Source organism: Sceloporus undulatus, chromosome 1 (genome assembly GCF_019175285.1).
Source record: "Sceloporus undulatus isolate JIND9_A2432 ecotype Alabama chromosome 1, SceUnd_v1.1, whole genome shotgun sequence".
Lineage (NCBI taxonomy): Eukaryota > Metazoa > Chordata > Lepidosauria > Squamata > Phrynosomatidae > Sceloporus > Sceloporus undulatus.
In genome coordinates this window covers 119286569-119309392 of record NC_056522.1, presented here as the reverse complement: position 1 = coordinate 119309392, position 22824 = coordinate 119286569, and the positions used below count along the sequence as shown (strand labels likewise).

At 40.3% G+C, this 22824-nt stretch overlaps 1 protein-coding gene across 4 annotated transcripts; it reads left to right on the top strand.

Annotated features, from left to right (window-relative positions):
- The first annotated feature begins 882 nt into the window (after nucleotides 1-882).
- Nucleotides 883-22454, top strand: MANEA (mannosidase endo-alpha). 4 transcript variants are annotated; one of them, XM_042463881.1, is made up of 6 exons: nucleotides 1003-1216; nucleotides 7054-7624; nucleotides 9390-9499; nucleotides 10748-10824; nucleotides 12990-13033; nucleotides 17252-22454. In XM_042463881.1, exons 2-6 carry the CDS (start codon nucleotides 7087-7089, stop codon nucleotides 17290-17292), a joined length of 810 nt encoding a protein of 269 aa, XP_042319815.1. In that variant the 5' UTR covers nucleotides 1003-1216; nucleotides 7054-7086; the 3' UTR covers nucleotides 17293-22454. The 4 variants fall into 4 exon arrangements, with proteins under 4 accessions (XP_042319806.1, XP_042319815.1, XP_042319789.1 ...); XM_042463872.1 differs by lacking the exon at nucleotides 1003-1216 and adding an exon at nucleotides 883-911 and having other exon boundaries at nucleotides 12990-22454; XM_042463855.1 differs by having other exon boundaries at nucleotides 1004-1216; nucleotides 12990-22454.
- The last annotated feature ends 370 nt before the right edge of the window (nucleotides 22455-22824 follow it).

Below are 22824 nucleotides of genomic sequence, written 5' to 3'. Positions count from 1 at the left end.
AACACGCTGCAGAAATAATCCAGTTCGAGACCGTGCTGAATGCTAGGGAATTCTGTGAACTATAATTTGCTGTGGCTCTGGAGAATTCCCAGAATTCCATAGCATTCAGCCAGGGCAGCTAAAGACTTGTCAAACAGGATTGTTTCTGCAGTGTGGATGCAGTCGTTGTTGAATGGGACATTTCTTTTTGTAAAAATGGATGTTCCAGGCTGTTGTCCAGAATAGATGTATTCCAGAACAAGTTGTTTTGTGTGGAGTTTGTGTGGGATGGATGTAATTTGTGTTGCAAACTTTGTTGGACATGACCTTCCCAGAATTTAGTTTTCAAGGCCGTTGCATTCTTTTCCAGATGGCTTTATTTGACATACTGTATTCACATTCTGAAACATTGTTCTCAGCTTGTCCAAGGTATCCCAATGGGGTTATTTGGCTTGTTTTGGCATCAGTGGCCATTTCCAGCTGTTCAGTTTATACCTTTAGCCACCCCTCGAATGAAAATGGAAGGAGTGGCTTGAAACCCACAAGAACTCAAGCTAGAATAACTCAAGGGGTCTTTATTCCTTCACCATTTTCCCTATTCTGAAAGGAAAACAACAACAACAAAAAGGCAGGGGAGGGTGTGCACACCCTCCTCCTCCTCCTCCTGTCCTGAGGTAAGCCCAGGAATGGAGCAGTTTAGAAAGGGGTCCATGGGGTTTTCTCTCTCCCAAGTGGGGGGGGGGGGGGGAGAGTGAAGCCAAGGATCAGAGCACTTTCCACATTCACAAGGATCTTGGTTCACTCCAAACGCACTACGCATGCGCCGCAGTCCCCAACTGCTTTTAGGGGCGCGCTCGCGCGCGCGGCACCCGATAATAATACAGCGCGAGACCGTTTTGTAGTTGGGTTGCTCTACACTGGAGGAGCGCGAGGTAAAACGCAAACAACCCTGCTGCATTCCCCTGACAGGAGGAAAGGGCACCCGGGGCGGCTTCATCCTTCGCTTGTGCGCATGCGCGCCCAGAGGAGGGACGCCGCCGCCGCAAGCTCGGCAATAACTATAGGGGGAGCCCAAGCGGTTGCGGGGGGTGGTAAGACTTTACCCCTTGCTCTCCTCTGAGCGTTCCGTTGGAGGTAACCCCACCCTTACCCTCCCACGCAGCCCCACCAATAGCCATCCGGCATGTCCCTGACCGTCTTCTCAAGTTTGCCCAGGTCCCCCATTCGGAGCAGACGGGTGAGTTTTAAAAAAGGGGGTTGGGGGGGTTGCAGGAGCCAGGCGCCCTGGCCTGTGGTTGGTTGGTTGGTTGCTAGGGGAGACGGGGGCGCGAGGGAGGGGGCGGGGGTCCTGGGCGGGGGGCGGGAGGCGTGTGCGCGAGCGAGGCAGCAGGGGCGGCTTCTTGTGCTGCTGCTGGCGACCTTCCTTCCCGTCAGCCTCTGGGGCGCCTGGCTCTCCCCCTGTTTCATGAAAACAGCGGGGTTGTTCGGGCCCGCAAATGGCTAGCAGTGGCTCAGCCAGCATTAGGGGAAAGGCAGCGGTCCTCCTCTGTGGAGCAGCAGCACCCCTTTCCCCGCCAGTCCATCCACACTTAGTGCTCTGTGTCACCCCACTGCCCCTGGCAATTGATATTAATTAATTAATATGTACATTTAACATAAATTAATGCATAATTAATACCAATGAATATAAAATATATATTTTAAATAATAATAATAGTAATAATAATAATATTCCACTGCCCTCCCCCAGGGGCCCCTGGAAAAGGGCAGGGGGATAGGACTATTATTATTATTATTTATATTTATATTCATATATGTATGTATCCTGTTTGCCTCAGGGGCTCCTGGGAAGGGCAGGGGGATATTATTATTTTAAATAATGTTATTTAAAATATATATTTCATATTCATTTATATTATATATATTATTATTGTTGTTATATTTGTATCTTACTTGCCCTCAGGGACCCCTGGGAAGGGCATTGAGATATTATTATTATTATTTTAAATAATGTATAATAAACTTTATATTCATATATATATATATATATATATATTTGTAGCCTGCTTTGCCTCAGGGGCCCCTGGGAAACAGCAGAGGGATTTTATTGTTATATTTTAAATAATGTGGAATATATTTCATATTCATTTATATTAATATACATATACATACATACATACATACATACATAATTATGTTTGTCTCCCGCTTTCCTCCCGAAACTGGGACGCAGAGCAGCTTACAGTTTAAAAGAAGAGTCCAAAAGATATATTGTGCCATATTGTGGTTTGAGCGTTGGACTAGGACTCTGGGGGCCAAGGGTCCCCAAAACCCACTGGGAGACCGTGGGCAAGTCACAGTCCCTCAGCCTCAGGGGAAAGGCCATGGCAAGCCTCCTCTGAGCAGAGTGACTAGTTGTAACTCCACCTTTATTATTTACTTATTTCACTTCTCTGCTGCCTTCCTCCCAAAAAGAAAAGCAAGGCAGCCCGCAAGATAAAAACTTATTAAATCATCACAATAATAATAAAGAATGAAAAACCATTAAATTGCCCGGTGTCTGGGAGAACCAAATTGCCTCGGTCGCCACTGAGGAAAGGCAGTGGGGTTTATTTATTATGTAGTGACAGCCAGCTTGGCCCAGTGGTTTGAGGGTTAGACTACAGCTCTGGAGAACAGGGTTCAAATCCCCGCTCAGTCATCATGTAAACCCACTGGGTGACCTTAAGCATGGAAAACCTCCTCTGAAGAAACTTGCCAAGAAAACCCCATGATCAGGTTGCCACAAGTCAGAAACAACTTGAGGGCACACAACAACAGCGACAAGTTGTTATTATTGTTTGTATCCTGCTTTTCTCCCAGAACTGGAACTCAGAGAGGCTTACGGTTTAAAAGAACAATTGGAAAAAAGTAGTGTAGCGTACTGGTTTGAGAGTTGGACCCTGGAGACCAGGGTTCGAGTCCCAGCTCAGCCATGAAACTCACTGGGTGACCCTGGGCAAGTCATTTCAGAATTCCTCCTGGATTGAAGGTTGAAATGTAGGGCATGTCCTGGAAAAGGAGGACCTCCAGTCACCCTGCCTCTGAACAAATCTTGCCAAGAAACCCCATGATAGGGTTGTCTTAGGGTCACTGTAAGTTCAAAATGACTTCAAGGCACACAACAACAACAACAAAGGAAGAGGTATAGAAGGAAAATGTAAAGATATACAGCTGAACACTAAAGTTAGAATTGTTCAAGCCATCGTATTGCCATATAGGGCTGTGAGAGCTGGACAGTGAAGAAAGCTGGTAGGAAGAAAATCAACTTAGATCCAAAACACACTGCAGAAATAATCCAGTTTGAGACCACTTTAACTGCCCTGACTCAATACTAGGAAATCCTGGAAATTGAGTTTCTCATGGCATCAGAGCTCTCTGATAGAGAAAGCTAAATGTCTCACAAAACTACAGTTCCCAGAATTCCCTAACACTGCGCCAGGGCAGTTAAAGCAGTCTCAAACTGGATTATTTCTGCAATGGATCTCATTTGAGATGTGGTGCTGAAGAACAGTGCTCAGGATACCTGGGATTTCCAAACCCACTTGGTATCCTTGGGCAAGTCACACATTCTCAGACTCACAGGGAGGCAAATGCAAACCCTCTCTGAACAGCTCTTGCCAAGAAAACTATATGATAGTGTCACCATAAACCAGAAACAATTTGGTGGCACAGAAAAACAAGAAGGGGAAGTGTGATCATGATTTTAAGGGCCTTGGAGAAAAGCTGATGCATACACAGAGATAAAAATAGATTAGGTGGGCCTCTCCTCGAAAGATCAACTGTTGCCATTACAAGCCAGTTACAAGCTCTTGCGCCCCTTTTGGGATTGAAGTGGCAAAGGTATATGTTGTATATTTTCAAGGTTATACATGGTGTTTCTGTATATAGAGAGGGTCAAGTATGAGAGGGCTCATTTTAGCCTGTTCTGCAGCAGATGTAATGCCAACCAACTGACTTTATCCTTCGTCCTTTTTTTGTGTTTAGATTGTTAGGGCATTGCTGTAGGTAGCTATGCACCATATACTACGGATCACTCCTAATGCTTAGTATACTAAATATGCATTTGGTTATTTCTAACAATATGGACCGAAGTGATTAAACACCCAACGAGTAAAACATCTCCAAAATGTCTTCCTGGTGGTTTCCCCCCAGGAATGGATTCTTATGAGATTCTATTCCAGGAAAGGATGCTTGTCAGTAAGAAGTCGCACTGGTATTTTTAATACGAAGGTACATTCAGAGGAATTAACTGTCAAAACCACCTCAGAGTATTCCTTGCCTAAGAAATAGATCTTAGTATTTGTAAAGCAAAAGGAACCTGGTGTGTACACAAGCCTATCCTATTTTTTTAGCATCTGAGGATAAATCTTGAAAGGGTGGGAATGTTGAATGTTTAACTGTTTCTTAAACTTGCAAACAACATCCGTTCTTCCCCTGCTTATGTTTTTTTTAAAATAGCTATATAGCATATGCTGAGATGGAGAACATTCAGGTTCCGTCTACTTAACCTGCTTTCTGCTGGCTCTTAGCAGACAGTAGATGGACTTGCCAGTGATGAATTACTTGTGTCTTGTACGTCTCTGCGTTGTGTGTCTCTGTGTGACAAGCTTTCCCATGTCCTCAGTGATAAAGGACTATATTTAGAAATCAGCCTAACATTTGTGGTGCTTCTTATTCTGCCCAGAGAATAAATTGCTTCCTTCTTATCTCACCAGTCTCTTATCAGGTTTCATCCCTATAGTCTTTCCTTCTTTTGCCATACTTTTTTTAATTATAGTTTTATCAGGGAACACCTAAAACAACAACACACAACCATCATAAGACAAATGCAAGATAAAGGGGCATAATACGTAAAACAATTTTTAAAAAAAAAAATGATAAGATTACTACTGATAATGCTGGGTTTACTTGTAGTTTACTGCAGCTCATAAAAATCTCCTCAAGCATGGATTTAATGCTCGCTGTGTTTCCAAACCAGATGTAGAGTGTGCCTTTGGTACTCCTGCAGTCCTATTTCCTTAGATATGGCTTCTCATCTATACCAGCCCTGACTGCTATAGATAACCTGCCTCATCCAGTTTCAATATGGGGTAAATAGAAAGAAAGAAAAAGATCCCAGTAGAGTCCTTTCTTCACACATACTTACACATGTATACACTGCTGCCATAACTCTGGAATTATCAGATAATTTTACTTCTTGTGTGCCCCCTCCACAGGCACATTTAGGCTTGCTCTGTCTTTCTATTTAACCAGGTTGTACTGTAGCTACATTTCAGATGAAGGAACTGGCAAAACCACCTCTGAGTATTCCTTGCCTAAGAAAATCCTATGAAATTCATAGGATCACTATAATTTGACAGGTGACGTGAAGGCACTACACACACACAAACTTCCTGTATTCTTCAGGGCAGCTGAAGACATAGGAAGGGGCAAGAAGTTAAACAGATCTTTGAAGTCCTATTTCTTTACAAGCAATGCAATTCTTTACATGTTTACTCAAAAGCAATAAGAAATATCCCTCAGAAAAGTAAATATATACATAGGGTTAGAGCTGGAGCTTTGCTTTGGCTTTTGTAATTTAATGATACCTACTTTCTTCAAGCTTATTTTAATAACCAGAAGCTAATTCTACCCAGTGTATCTTGCTATTAGAGCAACTATTCTCTGCTAGAAGGCAGTATGGCTTACTTGTGAGTAGATACAAGATTATGTATGAGGCATTTTTTAATTAATGCTAAGGCTAGGAATGCTGAATCCTTTATTCAGTATGAAATTTCCATTATTTCCCACTTGTGTAGAATATACCCAGCAATTAGACAAATATTATTTTTATTATGACAAAGATCTGTTTGATCCATAAATACAAGTCTGCAACTCAGGAGAATGTGATCATCTCTGCACATTTATTTTGGAGACTGTAAGAAAATTGTAGATTTCTCTTGCATCCTGAGGTACAGCATAGCTTCTCATAATGGCCTAAACCTGTTGTTAGTTTTGAGCAGACAGTTTGAATCAGTGGGATGTACCTATGTGTTGAATGGGTCTACCTTAGGTGGGACTATCCATCTGTGGTCTGATAAAAAGTGTCAAAACAGGTATTTATTATACAACTTTTTCTCTTTAAATATGACATCTCAGTATTTTGCTTGCCTTTCCTGTGTACACTAGTGTGTGCTTATAGTCCCACAAATCTGTAGTTATAGCTTTAATCATGAATATTTATTAGCACATTTATATACCACTTGCCTCCAAAAAATTCAAAGCAGTGTACATCATTTCTCACCCACAGATCACGAGCACTAATGCTTGTGTCAGTTCACATTAAGCATCATTTTTCAACTGGAAACCCATTATATAGCAGGAAAATTTATGTTTACCTTAGTTCTGTCACCTTTACCTTTTGCCTCTAAGTGAGACTCCACCTGGAAAATCATACCTTCCCTACAGGAAAGGTTTAGTTTTTCCTTTCCTTTCTCTAGCTTGTATCCTCTGAAACCAACAGAGGGACCAACAGAGGTGTGTGTGCCACTGAGCACTGTGCAGAACAACGGCAGTCGTTCTTGAACAAAATTAAGTTGCATCCATACATTCCTGCTTTTCACCATCTTCGGGTCTAAAAAAAGTACCAATGAGAGAAGCGAAATTCCATTCAAGATCAGAGCAGGAGATAGGCAAAAGCGAGATACCAACCCCTCAAATTAGTTACATGGGGCCATGCAACTGAAGGGAGACTCTTCTGCCACTGACTGAGAGATCAAAAATGTCATTGGAATGGTGCACCCTCTCCTTCCCTGCAAGAAAAAAGGCAAGGAAAAGAACAGTCTTGCCTATCTCTCTATTTAAGCTGCTGAGGTGCTTTCTTGCTTATTCCCTTATCCTTCTTTTTTTGTCTCATAATCATTATATGGCATTATTATATCTGCAGCCTTTGAAGAGGAGTAGCCTTATGTTTTACTGTCTATATAGCCAGAACCTTTTAAGTATTCTTGTGAAGATGATTAAACATTTTATTTTTCTTTCACTTAATGACAGGTAGAAATCTCCTACATGAACTAACATGACATCATGGCAAGATTTCGCAGGAGAACATGCATCATTTTGTTGCTTTTTATTTTATTTATTTGCTCCATAATGATGGCCTTGAAAACTTTGAGACCTGAAAGAGCTGGGTTTGGAGATCCATTTGGTATTGGCCTTTTGCCAGATTTTCAACAGCAAACAAAATATTTTAAAAATAAGTTCAGTCTGCAGAAGAAAGCTAAAGAAGATAGCTTCACGCATGCCAAAAATTTAAATGATCTGACAATAAATGATAAAATGCCAACAGGAAGAGTAGAGGAAGATCTACCATCTCCAAATTACAACTTCCATGTGTTCTACTACAGCTGGTTTGGGACTCCACAGTTTGATGGAAAATATATTCACTGGAATCATCCACTGTTGACACATTGGGATCCCAAAATTGCAAGCGGTTATCCAAAGGGAAGACACAATCCTCCAGAAGATATTGGATCCAGCTTCTATCCTGAACTTGGGCCATACAGCTCCAAGGACCCTTCTGTCATCGAAGCTCACATGAAACAGATGCGCTCAGCTTCCATTGGTAAATAGGTATTTTTAAGATGACATTAAATTATTTGAGTTCAGTTATTTTCAGCAAATTACTCACTTTTTTGTGCGTGCTGAAACTGAACTATATGGAAGGGGTTTTAAAACATTATCGCTTTATTAATTTTTCATCCATTTGATATATGAATCTTCAGTGAATCATAAATGTCGCTTGTTCAAGGGCTGATAAAAATATCTTGAAGCTAGCAGTATAGAAAGTAAATTCATCTATTACCTCCTTACTTTAGATTTGGCCTGTTCTTTTACCTAAAGTTTGGTTTGTTAATAGGTTTGAACCCAAACTAAGGTGCTTTACAGACCACCCAAAAGGGTGGTCTGCCGGCGCCCGTGTTTGCTGCGTGAGGGAACCGCAGCGGACAAACTGCGTGGTTCCCCAGCACAGCAAGAAGAACTCGCAAAAAGTGGGTTCTTCTTGCGGTGCCGTTGTGATGTCACAAGGCGCCAATGGCGCCCGTGCGGCATCACAAGGGCGCTGAGACGTGCAGATTATAGGCATCTGTCACGTCAAAATGGCGGCACCCATCCGTATAGGGTGCCGCCATTTTGACGCCCTCATTATGTGCGAGGGGCAAGGTGCATCAGGAAGCACTGCCCCTCGCGCGTAATGACGGCACCCAATAGGGCCCATCCGGAACGCGCCTAACTTGTTAATCATAGTTTCTTTGGGCATTGACTGTGGTTCAAAGCTGATTTGTCACCCATAGCTTGTACAAAGTGGAATCTTTCATTTCATCGAAACTTCACATCCTAGTTTGCTGTGTCGCTTGTTTCCTTGTCCCACTCTGATTAGCAACAGATTTCATTCCACCTATTTATTGTCAGTTTCTTGCCTGGCTGAATGTCCATCTGCACTGTGGGGAACAGTGGGAGGAACATAAAAGATGAAGGGATTGTCTATTGATGTTTTCTAAGAACAGTAACTACCGTATTTATGAATGCACCTTTTTAAGACAATGAAAGAGATGCATTTGTGTACCCTTTGTTTCCCACCTCTCATAAGATACAACAGCCTACCTTTACCTTGCATGACAAATTGCCAATATTGCTTCTCAACCTTTGGACCAAAAAAATACAACCTACGCATCTCTTCCCCATCAGAGTCCCTTCAGCTTGTATCCTTGGGGGCACACATGGAGGTGACTGAACCTTCATTCCCACCAAAAAGTGACTAGGAATTATTTCACTTGCGATATTTTTTTCCTTACTACAGTCCTCTGTGCAGTAAAGTTCCAAGCCAACAATTAGGCATGGAATGTGCACAAGCCTATATTTTTCTACCATCTGAGGATAAATCTAAGAATGAGGTTAAAACGCCATTCACAAAGAGGTTGCAACCAAAGCAGTCCAGAGGATAACTGAGACAAGTAGTTCAGTCACATCCACCACAGCATATCAAGCCTTGTCAACATGCATTTGTCAGGACAAAAGTAGTATGCGGGGCTGGTTTTGTTTGTTTGTCTTTACTGTCTGGCATACCTGAAAAGCCATGCCTCCCAAACAACCTGTGGGAATAGGGGCTATTCCCAGGGAGTTTCCACCCATGGAGCTTTCTGTGCATGTCACCGGATCACTACAGCTGATATTTCCCCTCCTCTGCCAATATCTGTACATCTCCCCTGTACATCTGCTCAGTCTGACCTATCTCCAGTAAGCTTGTTGTCAAAGTTAGTAGCAGTTTTATTAGCCATCCAATTGACCTCTTTAACATATATAAAATAAGTGTATGTTTTGTTTATTAGGAGTGCTGGCTCTTTCTTGGTACCCATCTGGTATGGCTGATGAAAATGGAGAACCTACTGATGGTCTCGTGCCAGCTATTTTGGATATTGCAGATAAGTACAAATTAAAGGTGAGTGTCACTTAATAATGAATTGACCATTCTGAAGCTTTGTGTATTTTTGTATTAACGGAATTTAAGTTGTGATCTTACTTCCATTTACACAGAATTTATTGGGACTTATTTCTGCAGAGATGCAGATAGGAGGTGCATCTTGAAAGTTGCTTTCATGTGTGCTTTCATTTCAGAAAAGAAGTTTTAATAGTGTAATGCTGCATTTTTATGTTTTGTAAGGCAAGGACATGCAAATTGATTCCAAGGCAGCTCAGTCCATTTGGTCAAGTTTAACAGAGGACCATGTACCTTTGAAGCTAGAAAGCAAATTGCAATATAATCTATACATATCTAATCAGAAGCAAGTCCCATTGGTCACAGTGGAACTTACTCCAAGGTCAGTATCTGCACTGTTTTGGTCAGTTACCTGTGCCATTTGAATTCACTGAGATGTACTTGTGGATTCATTGGTACCTGGAACCAAGTATTGTGCTGTTTGTGCATGGCAAAATGAGACATGGATATTTTTCTGCATCTTTCTTGGTAGGCATTCCAAACCAGTATTACTGTTGTTAGACATGATCAGATTACCTAATTTCTGTTCCTTAATTTTTTCAAGATGTTGACATCCTTCTGTTCTGCTCTGGTTGTTTTGCAGTAGAAATGGATTTATTACTTTCCCTGAACAGATGCATATTGGATTATACTGTAAATCACTACTCTAGCCAAACTCATAGACTACAGCCAGTGTTGTATGAATGGGCTTTCTCTTACTTCCTTTTTCATCACCAGTTGCCTAGCTTGCCTGAACACATTTAGCTTTTTCTCCAAAGTCTTTTTACATTTCTATAAACTAGGACTGGGTATGCTTCAAAGCCCAGAACTTTTGACTTTTGTGATTAAACATGACATTTCATCATGCCTAATCATTGGAGAGCTGTTTTGGCAGGGAGTCCTGCTCTCCTAGGGTCAGAACACCCTGAAGCAACATTTTTAGCTATTTGGAGTAGGTTTTTGCAGAACAGAAGGGTAGTAGCTGAAAAAAATGTGAGCAGGGACTGCATAGTTCCCCATCTCACTGTAAACAATGGCTTTTTCCTATTTTCCTGATGCTCCTCTTTTGTGAATGGATGATGTGCAAAAGAACTCAGTCATCTCTAAACCCTTTAAATAGAGAGAATAGAGTGGGTAGTGTAAATTTGACTGTGATCTTCTATTTTGAGTCAGTTCGTTTTTAAAAATTGCCTATCAATTTTCCATTTTTAGGTCACTTTCCATATTGAGCCATATAAAGATAGAGATGATCGCAATATGTACAGCAATGTCAAGTACATCATAGACAAGTAAGAACTTTCAGATATACTTGAAATATCACTTCCAGAGATATGTGGGATATATATTTTGTTGTTCTGTGCCTGTGAGTCATTTCCAACTTATGCCAGCCCTAAAGTGAATTTATCATGGGATCTTCTGGAGTTCACAGTGTGTGATTCGCCCAAGGTCACCCAGTGGGTTTTCATGGCCAAGCTGGGAATCGAATCCCGCACTCATATTGGTAAAGCACACTGGCTCTTTGAGGACTGGCTCGGTGGGGATATGTACAGCACTAGAGTTTGTCAATACTTGTCTCCATAGAAGAGTAATTAGATCTTTATATCCCATATTTAGCCCATCTAACATGGCTGATTGCATTACAACAGCTCAAACAAAGCATAAAACATATCCAGGGGTAGCTGCATTGACCTTGTAGCAAAATACAATAACATCCAAAATCCACAAAACAGTAATATCTTTATTAGGGCCAACCAAATACAAAAAACAAAAACAAAAAACACAATTGGAGCATTTGAAGCTTCACTAGCTTCTTCATTAGGTAAAGATGTTAAAAATCATATTGCGGGGGGGGGGGGGGGTTAAGATGATGTTAGTACCAAGCCTACATTTTGTCAGGATGTGGTTCTGGAGGAAAAGTCATGCATGCTGGCCCCTTCTCCTTCTGGCCATGTGGTTACTCCAGGAAATGAAGAATTTTTAAGTTTCATAATTAAGACAAAAAAAATGCTGTTCTTGAAATCCATTGTTGCATAAAAATGAATTGCAATGGTGTAAGGCAGACCTATGATATTGTAATTTCTGAACAAAATGCCAGCCATAGTGTTATTTCAGGCATAGCCATTTTTTGTTAAATATAAGAGGAGTATATGCTATTCTCTTATGTAATAACAGATATTCCAATGAAATATTTTCATTTAAACCCTTGAATACATTATTCAAACCAAATGTTCTAAATCAGATAACATTATTTAGACCATTGAAACACTTTCTGGAAAACTCCAGTTCTACTTTTCCTGGGAAAACCATATCACTGATTGCTTCATCTCGTTCTCCATGAGATTTTGTTTTTGTTGTGCATCACACCATATTATCAAATTTTATCAACATACATTTCTTGTAGGAAACAAAGATTTGGTACTGTTGTGAATTGTTCTCTCATTTTTATTTCTATCTAGTATTTCTATGTCATAGTCCTTCATTCTGAAGCTTACCGCACAGGTCCTCCTGGGTCCGTTCTGAGAACGGAACGGAAGGAGCAGGAACGAGTGCGGAACAAGTGGGGGATGGATTTTACCACACACACCAGTCCCTCATTCGTTCCGTTCCCCCTCTCTTCCGTTCTCAATCCGTTCCAGAGGGGGGACTTTTTGAGAACTGTTCAGAACAGTTCTCAAAAAGCGTTCCCTCTGGAACGGAATGGGGACAGAAGAGAGGGGGAACGGAACGAGTGAGGGACTGGAGTGTGCGGTAAAATCCGTCCCCCACTCATTCTGTTTCCTACCGGGCCGTTCTGAGAACGTCCCAGAAGACCTGTGTGGTAAGCTTCATTATCTGCCTTCTTTAGTGAGCCTGGAGTAAGTGAAAGGTAATGAAATGTGGATTAGAAGTGGAGTAATTTTGGAGTTTATCAGATGAAGAAATAAGCCGTTTTACCTCTTCTGCATTCAGTTCAGAATCCAGGATGCCCCCGGATGTTATCAGACCGAAACAGCTGCTGATCTAGCCATGATGCCTTTACTTGGATGCATCCCGAGTCAAAGCCTCGTTCAGCCAGCACTTTTTTGAAGTCAGAAAATTTCTGACTTTCAAAAAGTGGCCGGCTGAGCAAGGCTTCAACCCGGGATGCATCCGGGTGGCAGCATCACAACTAGATCGGCAGCAGTTTAGGTCTAATAACATCCGGGGGCAGCCCAGATCCTGAAAAGAATGCAGAAGAGATAAGCTGGCTTATTTCTTTATCTGATAAGCTCCTACATTGTCATGGTATGAGGAAAACTAATTTAATTAGAATGTGTTTTATGTAACAACATTGTCAAATGTAAATTATACTATCTCTAGACTCCCCATTTCAGCAAAATATAATTGGGAAGGGGCATGGAATTTACACAACATCTTCTGACATTTAAGAAGAAGTATAAATAATGTTTATTTTATCTAATTCTTTGCTTTGTAGATATGGAAGCCATCCAGCGTTTTACAGACATAAAGTCAGCACAGGTAGAACTCTTCCTATGTTTTATGTTTATGATTCTTACATAACAATCCCTGAAATATGGGCAAATCTGCTTACTATATCAGGATCCCAAAGTATACGAAATACACCGTATGATAGCTTATTCATTGCCCTTCTTGTAGAAGAAAAACACAAGCATGAAATCTACAGAAGTGGCTTTGATGGAATTTATACATATTTTGCCACAAATGGATTCTCTTACGGCTCAAGCCACCATAACTGGCCAAGTCTGAAAGCTTTTTGTGACACAAAAAACTTAATGTTTATTCCAAGTGTGGGCCCTGGCTACATAGACACCAGCATCCGACCATGGAACAACCACAATACACGGAACCGCGTCAATGGCAAGTACTATGAGACAGCATTCAGTGCAGCACTTCTAGTACGACCTGAAATAATTTCCATCACCTCTTTCAACGAATGGCATGAAGGCACTCAGATTGAAAAGGCCATTCCAAAGAAGACTGGGAAGACAACCTATTTAGACTATCAGCCACATAAACCAAATATTTATCTGGAGCTCACTCGGAAGTGGTCTGAAGAATATAGCAAAGAAAAAGAACAGTGGCTCACATGAGATGCTACTGTATTTGGAGATTCCACAATGAGCCCAACACTGTGTCTCACTGGTAAATTGGGAGCTCTGTAGTTTGTGAGGGTGACACTGCTGTAGCTTACCTAAGAAAGAACTAAAAGAGTAATATGGCAAGCAATACCAGCTTCTTGGTTTCTTATATTATATGGAGAATATTTTGATAGCAATACATCCTGTACATACTAATAATGTATTCTGCATATTTAAAGTACCCCACAATAATATTTGATTAGTTACTTTAGTGGAATGATACAGAACTTATTTTACCTTTGTATCATTGGGCTTTAACCCAATTGGTAATGTAGGCTCTCTGCATGCAGCTAGGCGTCTTGAGCTTTTCTTTTCCAAAAGATAACCCTCAGGTCGCTTCTCAGAGCTAAGCAACTCTAGAAGCAGCTCCCAATGTAGTATGAGTAGATGTAGCCAAAATACAAAACCTTAGTGTTCAGCCTAAAAACCCTCCCATGACAACTGTTCAGATCAGGTCTCAGAACAACTGTGAACAATAATACTTGATTGGTTCTAGAAAACGAATGGGTATATGATGTACAAAACAGTCTATCTGATGGTAGAAGACATAATGCATTAAGAATTTTCAAAGAGCTAGAGTCACTTAATTGGAGCAATGTAAGAGTACAGCCTCTTTTTCTTGTGCAGTGTCCATTCGCTTTGGCGTAAAAAGCCAGAACTGGTAGTAGGTATTCACAGTGTGTATATTTTTTATACACCCTGGGGATCCCAAGTGTATATTTTGTATGCTACATAGATGTTAAAAGTGTTATCTTTATATTTGTTTTTACTTTAGTAAAAAATGAGTGGTGTGAAATTATGATTTTGATAGCAATAGTTTCAGTCATGTTTTAAAAAAGAAAGAAATGTTCAGTAAAGTTGCATGCATCAAGTTAAGATTTGGAACAAATAACCAGAATTTTTGTGGTTTTGTAATATAGAATGAAATCTTTACAAAGAAATAATGAACTAATGCTAAAAAGGTATTTCTTAGTTTAGGATGAAAACCTGCCCCAGCTGCTACCTCACAGGATAAAGATTAGCAATTTCTTCTAAATGTGATTCCCTTGTGATTCACAGGGTGCCATTTCAACTTTAAGAAAAAAATTGAAAACATTATGTCGGTGAGGGCTGATGGAGATGTTATTAGCAGATTTACTAGGCACTTGAATTATTTTCAGCGAAGAAAAGGTGTTTTAGCAAGATTTGACTTTTCAGAAATTGGGCTAAAATTAATTCTGCAGAACAAAATTATGATCATGTGAATATCTGTAGCAGTGAAAATTGGATGAAAGTTTTTTTTCCCCAGCTGTAGAGAATTTCTGGAAAAAGTTGATGATAAAAGATTTGACAGAGGGAACGGATGGTACGTTAGATTAATGCTACCAAAATCATGTTAGAGTAGTGGATGCACATTCTTTACTTACATTGGCCCGATTTATATGGGCCTTTGCAGCACTCCCATCACGTGATAGGGGTTGGTCGAGGACGCACCATCCATATTGGCCTCACCCCTAGCACGTGACGGGGGCGTTAAAATGGCGGCGTCCTGTACACACGAGTGCTGCCATTTTGACGTGATGGACGCTTAGGGTCCGCATGTCCTGGCGCCTTTGTGACGCCGCAAGTGTGCCGTTGGCACATTGCGGCATCACAAAGGCGCCACAAGAAGAACCCACTTTTTGCTGGTTCTTTTTGTTCCGTGACGGAGCCGTACAGTTTGTCCTCTACGGCTCCCTCATGGAGCAAACTAGGGTGGCAGGAGACTGCCCTTTTTGGACGGTCTGTATCCCGCCATTCTTAGTTGGAACAGATTGAAGCACTTTCACATTTGTACTGGCAGTTTAGTTTTCTCTTACAGAGGTTGCTGCTTCAATATTTAGATAAAAGGTTGTTCACATTCAACTACTTCGTATTTTCCCTAGTGTATTCTATATTCTTTTCCATATCACTTCATAGCGAAATGTCTCGAAACTGATTTACTAAAATAATTTAAATAATAAAAAATATTCAACCTCACATGCAGGAATTTTTTTTAAAATTGGCATTTTCTGATCCCAGTGAAAATTTTAGTGTATTATGGACTTGTAAGATTACCTAGAGCAAGCTGGTATAGTGGTTTCAGTGTTGCACTATAACTCTGGAGACCAAGGTTCAATTCCCAGCTCCATGAAACCCACTGGGTGACCTTGAGCAAGTCACACTCTCTCGGCCTCAGATTTGCAATGGCAAACCTCTTCTGAACAAATCTGGCCAAGAAAACCCCATGAAAGGGTCATTTTTGAAAGGGTCAAAAATGAATTGAAGGCACACAACAACAACAATACTGTATGCCCAAAGGAGTGTACATGTTTACACTCCCAAAATGAGAAAATAAAAGGTGGAATAAATTTAAAAACAAAACCAGCCATACACCTCTAACAGTGTGAAGTATATACTGACATGGATGAATTCTAATTCTTTCCAGTGGAAGAAATTTTAAATTCCTCAGAATGGGATTAGTCCACTGACAATTTACTGCCCATAACATCTGCTTCACTGTTACCATGATTTACCAATATATATATTATTACATAGGATGTTATGCCCCACCCCCAATAAGTTACAGTGGCTGGGAGAAAAAAGTATCCAAAGGGCAAAAATCAGTAGATTTGTCTGATAAAATTTTTGTCAGGGTCTAAAATGTCCCATCCTAGTGCATGCTGATTAAAATATCACCAGCAATAAAAAAAGAGTCTTTTGGAGTTTTAAGTTTTTGCCTTCAGAGTAAACTTCATATATGAACCAAAACCTTTTGATTTGGATCCCATTCACATATACTGGTCTTGCGTTGCAGTCCAAAATGGGAGGATTGTACCACAAGAGTACCTGTGCTGTGAATAATTTCTCAGAAATACACTATAGGATATTGTAGTTTTTAGTGTATGCCTTATGATATCTAAATTCAAAGTGCCTCTCTACTGAGTTCCCTTGCCATTTATCCAAAATTAATAGTAAACCCTCAAGTGTGATTCAATGTATGTTTCATGAGCTTGGTTTGGCAATTTTGAAAATGTACTATAACATATAGTATTGACTGTGAAGGAGGGCTGGTGCTTTTCTGATTTGGCCAGTGATGGACAAATCCCTTTCCACAGCATGATTTGGAACTGGGTATGACAAAGCAGTAGCATGGTACAGTGGTTTGAGTGTTTAGCTAGGATTACAGGAGATTAGGTATCAAATCTGCAATTGGCCATGAAAATCCACAGCTGACCTTGGACAAGTCACACTCTCTCAGCCTCAGCAGAAGGCAGCAATAAACATCTGAATAAATCTTGCAGTCAGCATAAATCTTGAGTTGACTTGAAGTCAACGACAAACCAAACTGCTTTCTCTAGAAAGAGAGAGTCAGATTATCTGCCTTAGTCAGAACTCATTTTTAAATTCAGGTTGTCATCATTGTTCTTCTGATGACATAACAGGCGCAGACATTTCTTTTCTTATAGCTTGATTCCACTTTACCTGGCCTGGCAGCTACAAGTATTACTTCAACATTTGCTTGCTGGAGGCCTATCTGCTCTTCCCTGAGATGTATAAGTTTGCTTATCTTTTTCAGGGTGCCCAGGAATGTACATATCACTGGAAGATATCCATTGAGACTGCCTTTTCTTCCTCCTCTTCCTCCTGCTAAGGCAACTAAGTAGGAGCAATTAGGCTGGGAGAAACCAGAAAAGAACATATAGAGCTGTAATCCCAGTGAGTTCTGTACATTCCAGTCCTCATTTTCTTTCAGCTACTGACAAATCCTTTAGCAGTTAAAGCAGATGAAATCCATATTTTCTAGCCATCCTAAAAATAGAAATTAATCATATTCTTTGATTACTTTTTTCCTACAAAACATCCTGTGTTAGTAACCACAGAAATTGACAGTGAAGGGTTTATTTGAAAAATACAGATTAAAGTCCATCAACCAAACTGAAGTGTTGCCATTTTTGTAACAATCTATGCAAAACTAAATGGGTCGCTATGTTCTAATATATTAACATCCCTGCCTTCGAAACCACAATAAAAGATTCATGGCACACTGTTTAAGATGTCTGGTATGATGACATTAATGGATTCGTTTTTTCAAACGAATCCATTAATGGGGGAAATGTTCTACAGACAGGGGCCACAGTCGAAAAGGCTCTCTCCCTTGTCATCACCTTTAAGCCTCTCTCACATGCAGAACTTGGAAGAAAGTCCCAGACACAGATCTCAAGATGGAGGCAAAAATATGATTGCAGAGGTCAAGATCAAATATTGGGATCCCAAGCCCTATAATATTTTAGAAATTAAAACCATTCTGAATGGATATCAAGATACTAAATCCAAAAACAGTCCTGGGGAGTTGCTTGCACTAAAGGAAATAATAATAATAATAATAATAATAATAATAATAATAATAATAATAATAATAATAGGTTTTATTTCTATTTTCCTGCCTCTCCCGACGGATCAAAGCGGGATTACAACAATATTTCAACAGGAAGATTTGGGGGGTGGGGGTGAAGATTACCTCCATGTTGTTCTGATTTTGAAGGGTAGCTGATATGACAAATGGACAGAGCTGAAACTGAAATGCAGTCAATTCATCCCTAATTGACAATATTTCTGAGCTAACAAGTACAAATGACAGGCTTTTAAATTTAGTATAAAACAGATTTCACAGGTGACATGAAAGAGCCTTATTAATATATTTTTGCCAGTGCAAGTCAAGCTGATAGTTATTTATTACAGTACTTCTGTCATTTCCTACTATGTAAATTAGTTGTAAGAATTATATTACAGTAGCCAGAAAACTGAGCCAGAGATTAAATACAGTAACTTGGAACTTCTGCATAGACTGTACATGATTCATGTTAGTTAATTAAATGAGTCTGATTACTTTATAGCCTCTGGGGCCTAAATACTCTAAAGGCACCAAACCCTATCTGATCTTGGAAACTAAGCAGGGTCAGAACTGGGTAGTATTTAGACCAACAAATACCAGATGCTGTTGGCTATATTTCAGAGGAAAGAACTGGCAAAGCCACTTCTGAGTATTCCTTGCCCAGAAAAACCCTATGAAATCCATGGGGTCACCATAATACACATGCATTTTACAATCTAAGCATATGCATGCTTACTCAGTACTAAGCCCCCATGACCCCAGAAGAATTTACTCCCAGATAAATGCGGTATACGACTGAGCTCCTGAAACATTCAGGTATCCTTCCCAAAATGCTTTATACCTTATGCCCTTAAATAGAGCATTTACAGTAACCCTAAAGTAATTCATACTTCAAAGCCTCCAAAATTTGTAGTTACTGAAGGATTTAGGACTAATAATGTTCTAAAAACAATTTTGCTACTATTTTGTTTGCACTTTAGGCGACTACAGTGACTGCTTCGTTTTCGCAGGGGATCTGTTCTAAAACTCACCCACTTCATCCCCGAGAAAACAAAAACTGCCAATATTCAAGCCCCATTGGCTTGAATGGTGGTGGGCATGTCATCCCCATTTCCCCCCCTCCATTTGCTATTCGCACATAAGCGAGGGGCACAGATCCCAACTCTGCAAAACTGGAGAGATGACTGTAATCTATTTTGGTTTGGTACCCCAAGAAAAGGTAAATTTATACTTTTTCTTTCCCCTCACTTTGTTAGTTGTGCTTCTGCTCAGAGCTGGAATCAAACTGAGTTTGCAGTCACTTTTTTCTGCTGAGAGAGCAGGCTGCATTTTAAAATGAGAAATCGCTTGTATTTGCAGCATACATATTCAAAGTACCTCCAGTTAAATAACCTCTGTTCTCTCTTGTACAGTTGGCCCTTCTTATACATAGATTTTTTTATACACGGTTTAAAAATGTTCCAAAAAAGTATAAATTTACCTTTATTTTCCATATTTATAAGGGACACCATTTTGCTATGTCATTATGTTTAATGGGACTTGAGCATACACGGATTTTGTTATACACCCACGGGGGGATCTTGGAACCAAACCCCAGCATATAACAATGGTCCACTGTACTGTCTAGGCCTTCAGAAGAGCTGCAAAATAATTCTGGTGTCAGCTACATAAAAGAGTATGTTGCAATCTTTTTCCATCAGAAGGTTAAATCTTGAAAGTAAGGGTTGAATTGGTACCTTTTTAAATGACATGATTCTCCTACCTCTGAATTTTATTTTTAAAAGTCTTGAAAGATTTATGGGGTGACAGAGGTATGCTGTCCACCTCTCCTTTATAGCATAAAAATCTCTATAGCAATTTCAACATGTACATAATAAGGGAGAACTGAAACTAAATGCAGCCCAAGCTTTCCTATTGCTCAATATATTGTTGGTGTGTGCAATAAATGTTTGAATGTATTTTCATAGGGTGAAAAGTAGAAACATCTGATACTTGCAGTGGGAGAATAACACACAGTATGCCTATGTATCCAGTGGAGGCTGATGGCTTCTGTGTTAATGGGGTAGTAAATGAATTCCAGGTTTTAGTCCAAACTTGAAAATACAGACCGCCCCTTTTCTCACTGGGTTGGGGGCAGGGCAGCTTCACCAGCAGCCCAGAGGCCTCAATCTGGTGCTTTTTGGGACCAAGGAGAAGCAGCAAAATGCTGCTTCTCCGTGGTCCCAAAAAGGGGTGTCCTTGGGGCTTCATGCCCCAGGACACTCCGACAGGTGCAGCCATGGGAGAAAGGGGCCACGCGCCCCCTTTCTCCCATAGCTTCATTCCCACAGCCGTCTCGTTGCCGTGCGGGAATGAAGCTTGTGGTGCCACAACAAAAAGGAGCTGCCTAGATGAGCTCCTTTGTTACGGCGCCGCAACCAGGAAGTGACGCTGTCATGACATAACTTCCTGTGTGCCACGTTTGGGAGCTCAGCGGTGGTGCCGGCATCATGGCAGCCCCCATGTGGAAGGGAGGCCGCCATGATACCGCTGCTGCCACGGACTAGGGTTAGGGAGCGTGCAGATGGTGCGTACTCCCTAACCCTAGTATTGCTGCTGCCATGCCCCATTTTGCCCATCTGTATCAGGCCTAGTACTATTCTCCAGATGGGCTCAGCTCCACTTATATCATACAGTCTAGTCCTGGGCAAAAGAGTGAATGCCCCTAATAAAGGAATTGAACTCTGAGGAGCAGAGTAACGTCTGGAATGCACATGAAACAAGCTAATAGTCTTTGACGATTTATATATATAGCTCTGATTGAGTCACCTACATAGCTCCAGTTAGATATGTAATGGATCTGACAGACAGCTCTTCTGGGCAACATTAGTTAATATTCCTTAGAAAAGGGTAAAGCACTTATAAGTCTGATTCTTGCTTCAGTCATCTTTTTAAAACCTGCACAGTTTTTAACTAATACTTCTGGCTAAGAGCTAAGAAACAGACATCATTTTATGAGTCATATAATAGTAAGCCACTGTCATGCAGTGACAACGACGTAGAAAAACCAGAATTCCAGAGTGTTTGATTTAGAGCTTAACAGCTCAGCCATGGGGTGACAGGTTTTTTTCAAATAGCAGCTGAGCTTAAAAATTCAGTTCTCTTTCTTCTGTCTGAATTGAGTGACTGTCTGGGTAGTTGTTACAGCCAATTATGTAATAAAGGATTTGCAAAAATATATTAAAGTCTAGCATACAAGAAATGAAATTATTCTAATTTACTTAAGAAATAACTTTGCAAAATCCTGTTATATAAAAGGTTTTTTTTATTTTAAAAATGTGCATAGTATTAACATGAAAAATGGATAAAATGTTCGAATACAATGTGTACACATTTAAAATAAAAAAGTAAAATGAGGACTGAAAAAAAAACACTTCATGCAATTAAAAGAATCAGGAACAGTTTTTGAGAGAGAAAAATGTTTACTAATGAATACTTGTAATATAAAAATGTGTGTATTTGTATAGATTTTTTTAATCTTTCATTTTAAAAAAAATTCACATTTCAGAGAAAAGCATATTAATCCTTTAGTAGACACTTGATACTTTTTCCTGTAAAATGTTTGCTTGTGCTGATGCTACTAAAATCAATTTTAAAGTTGCATGTTATTTCAAATATTGTTTTGATCAAATTTTTGAAAGCTGAACTGTCAAATCCATCTAAAGATGTTTTAGGCTGTGCAATATTTCCAGTAAGAAGTGTGGTATTTCTTACAAATGAGTTTCTCTTCTTTAGCTAGAAATTGATAGAACTAAAGCTACAGTAACCCATTTGCCTTTTCCTCCCATGAATAATGAGATGCAAAATCTCTCCATATAAATGTAGCTTTGTAAATACATACATGTTAAGTTAATTAATCTTGCTCTTAAAATATGTTCAGACATGTGTAGAGTCTGTTAAAGTTTCTACTGTATGCCAATCAATCAAGTATCACTTAGTTTCTTCCTTGGACTAATTTAGACAGTTCATCAGAATGACAAGGTAACTACCAACAGAAAGATCATGAGTAGCCTTCAAATCAAGGCTGCGGTACAGACTGTCCCAAAGGGGCGGCCTGTGAGCGGCCTAATTCCCTCCAGAGGGAAGCCGCAGCCGCCAAACCACGTGGTTTGCCTCTGGAGTAAAAAGAATCTGGAAAAACCAGGTTCTTTTTGCGCTGCAGGGTGGATGTCACAAGCACGCCAATGGCGCACTTGCAATGTAAGTTGCGTATGGCTCCATGTGGGCGCCGCGTAGCACTTATGTCACAATGGTGGTGCCCATATACATGGGACGCCGCCATTGTTACGCCACCACTCTGTACTAGGGTTAGGGACCGTGCGGTTGCCATGTGGTCCCTAATCCTAGTATCACAAAGGGCTCATCTGTATCGGGCCAAAATTAAGTAATCTAGGCCATGACATCTGCATCCAGAATTTTTCTCAATACACAACTATCTTTATATTTGCTTGTGTGACTGTATCTATATACAGTGCTACCTCAGGTTACGAAATTAATTCGTTCCGCCGCTCCGTTCGTAACCCGAGTAATTTCGCAACCCGAAAAGGCTTTTTTTTAGCGCTGGAAAGCCGCTAGCCGCGCTTTGCGTTTGAATTTCGCGCCGAAAAAAATTTCGTAACCCGAAAAAAATATCGTATCCCGGAACAGTTTTTTCCAATCTAACTTTTTCGTATCCCGGAAATTTCGTAACGCGATCAATTCGTATCCCGGGGTACCAC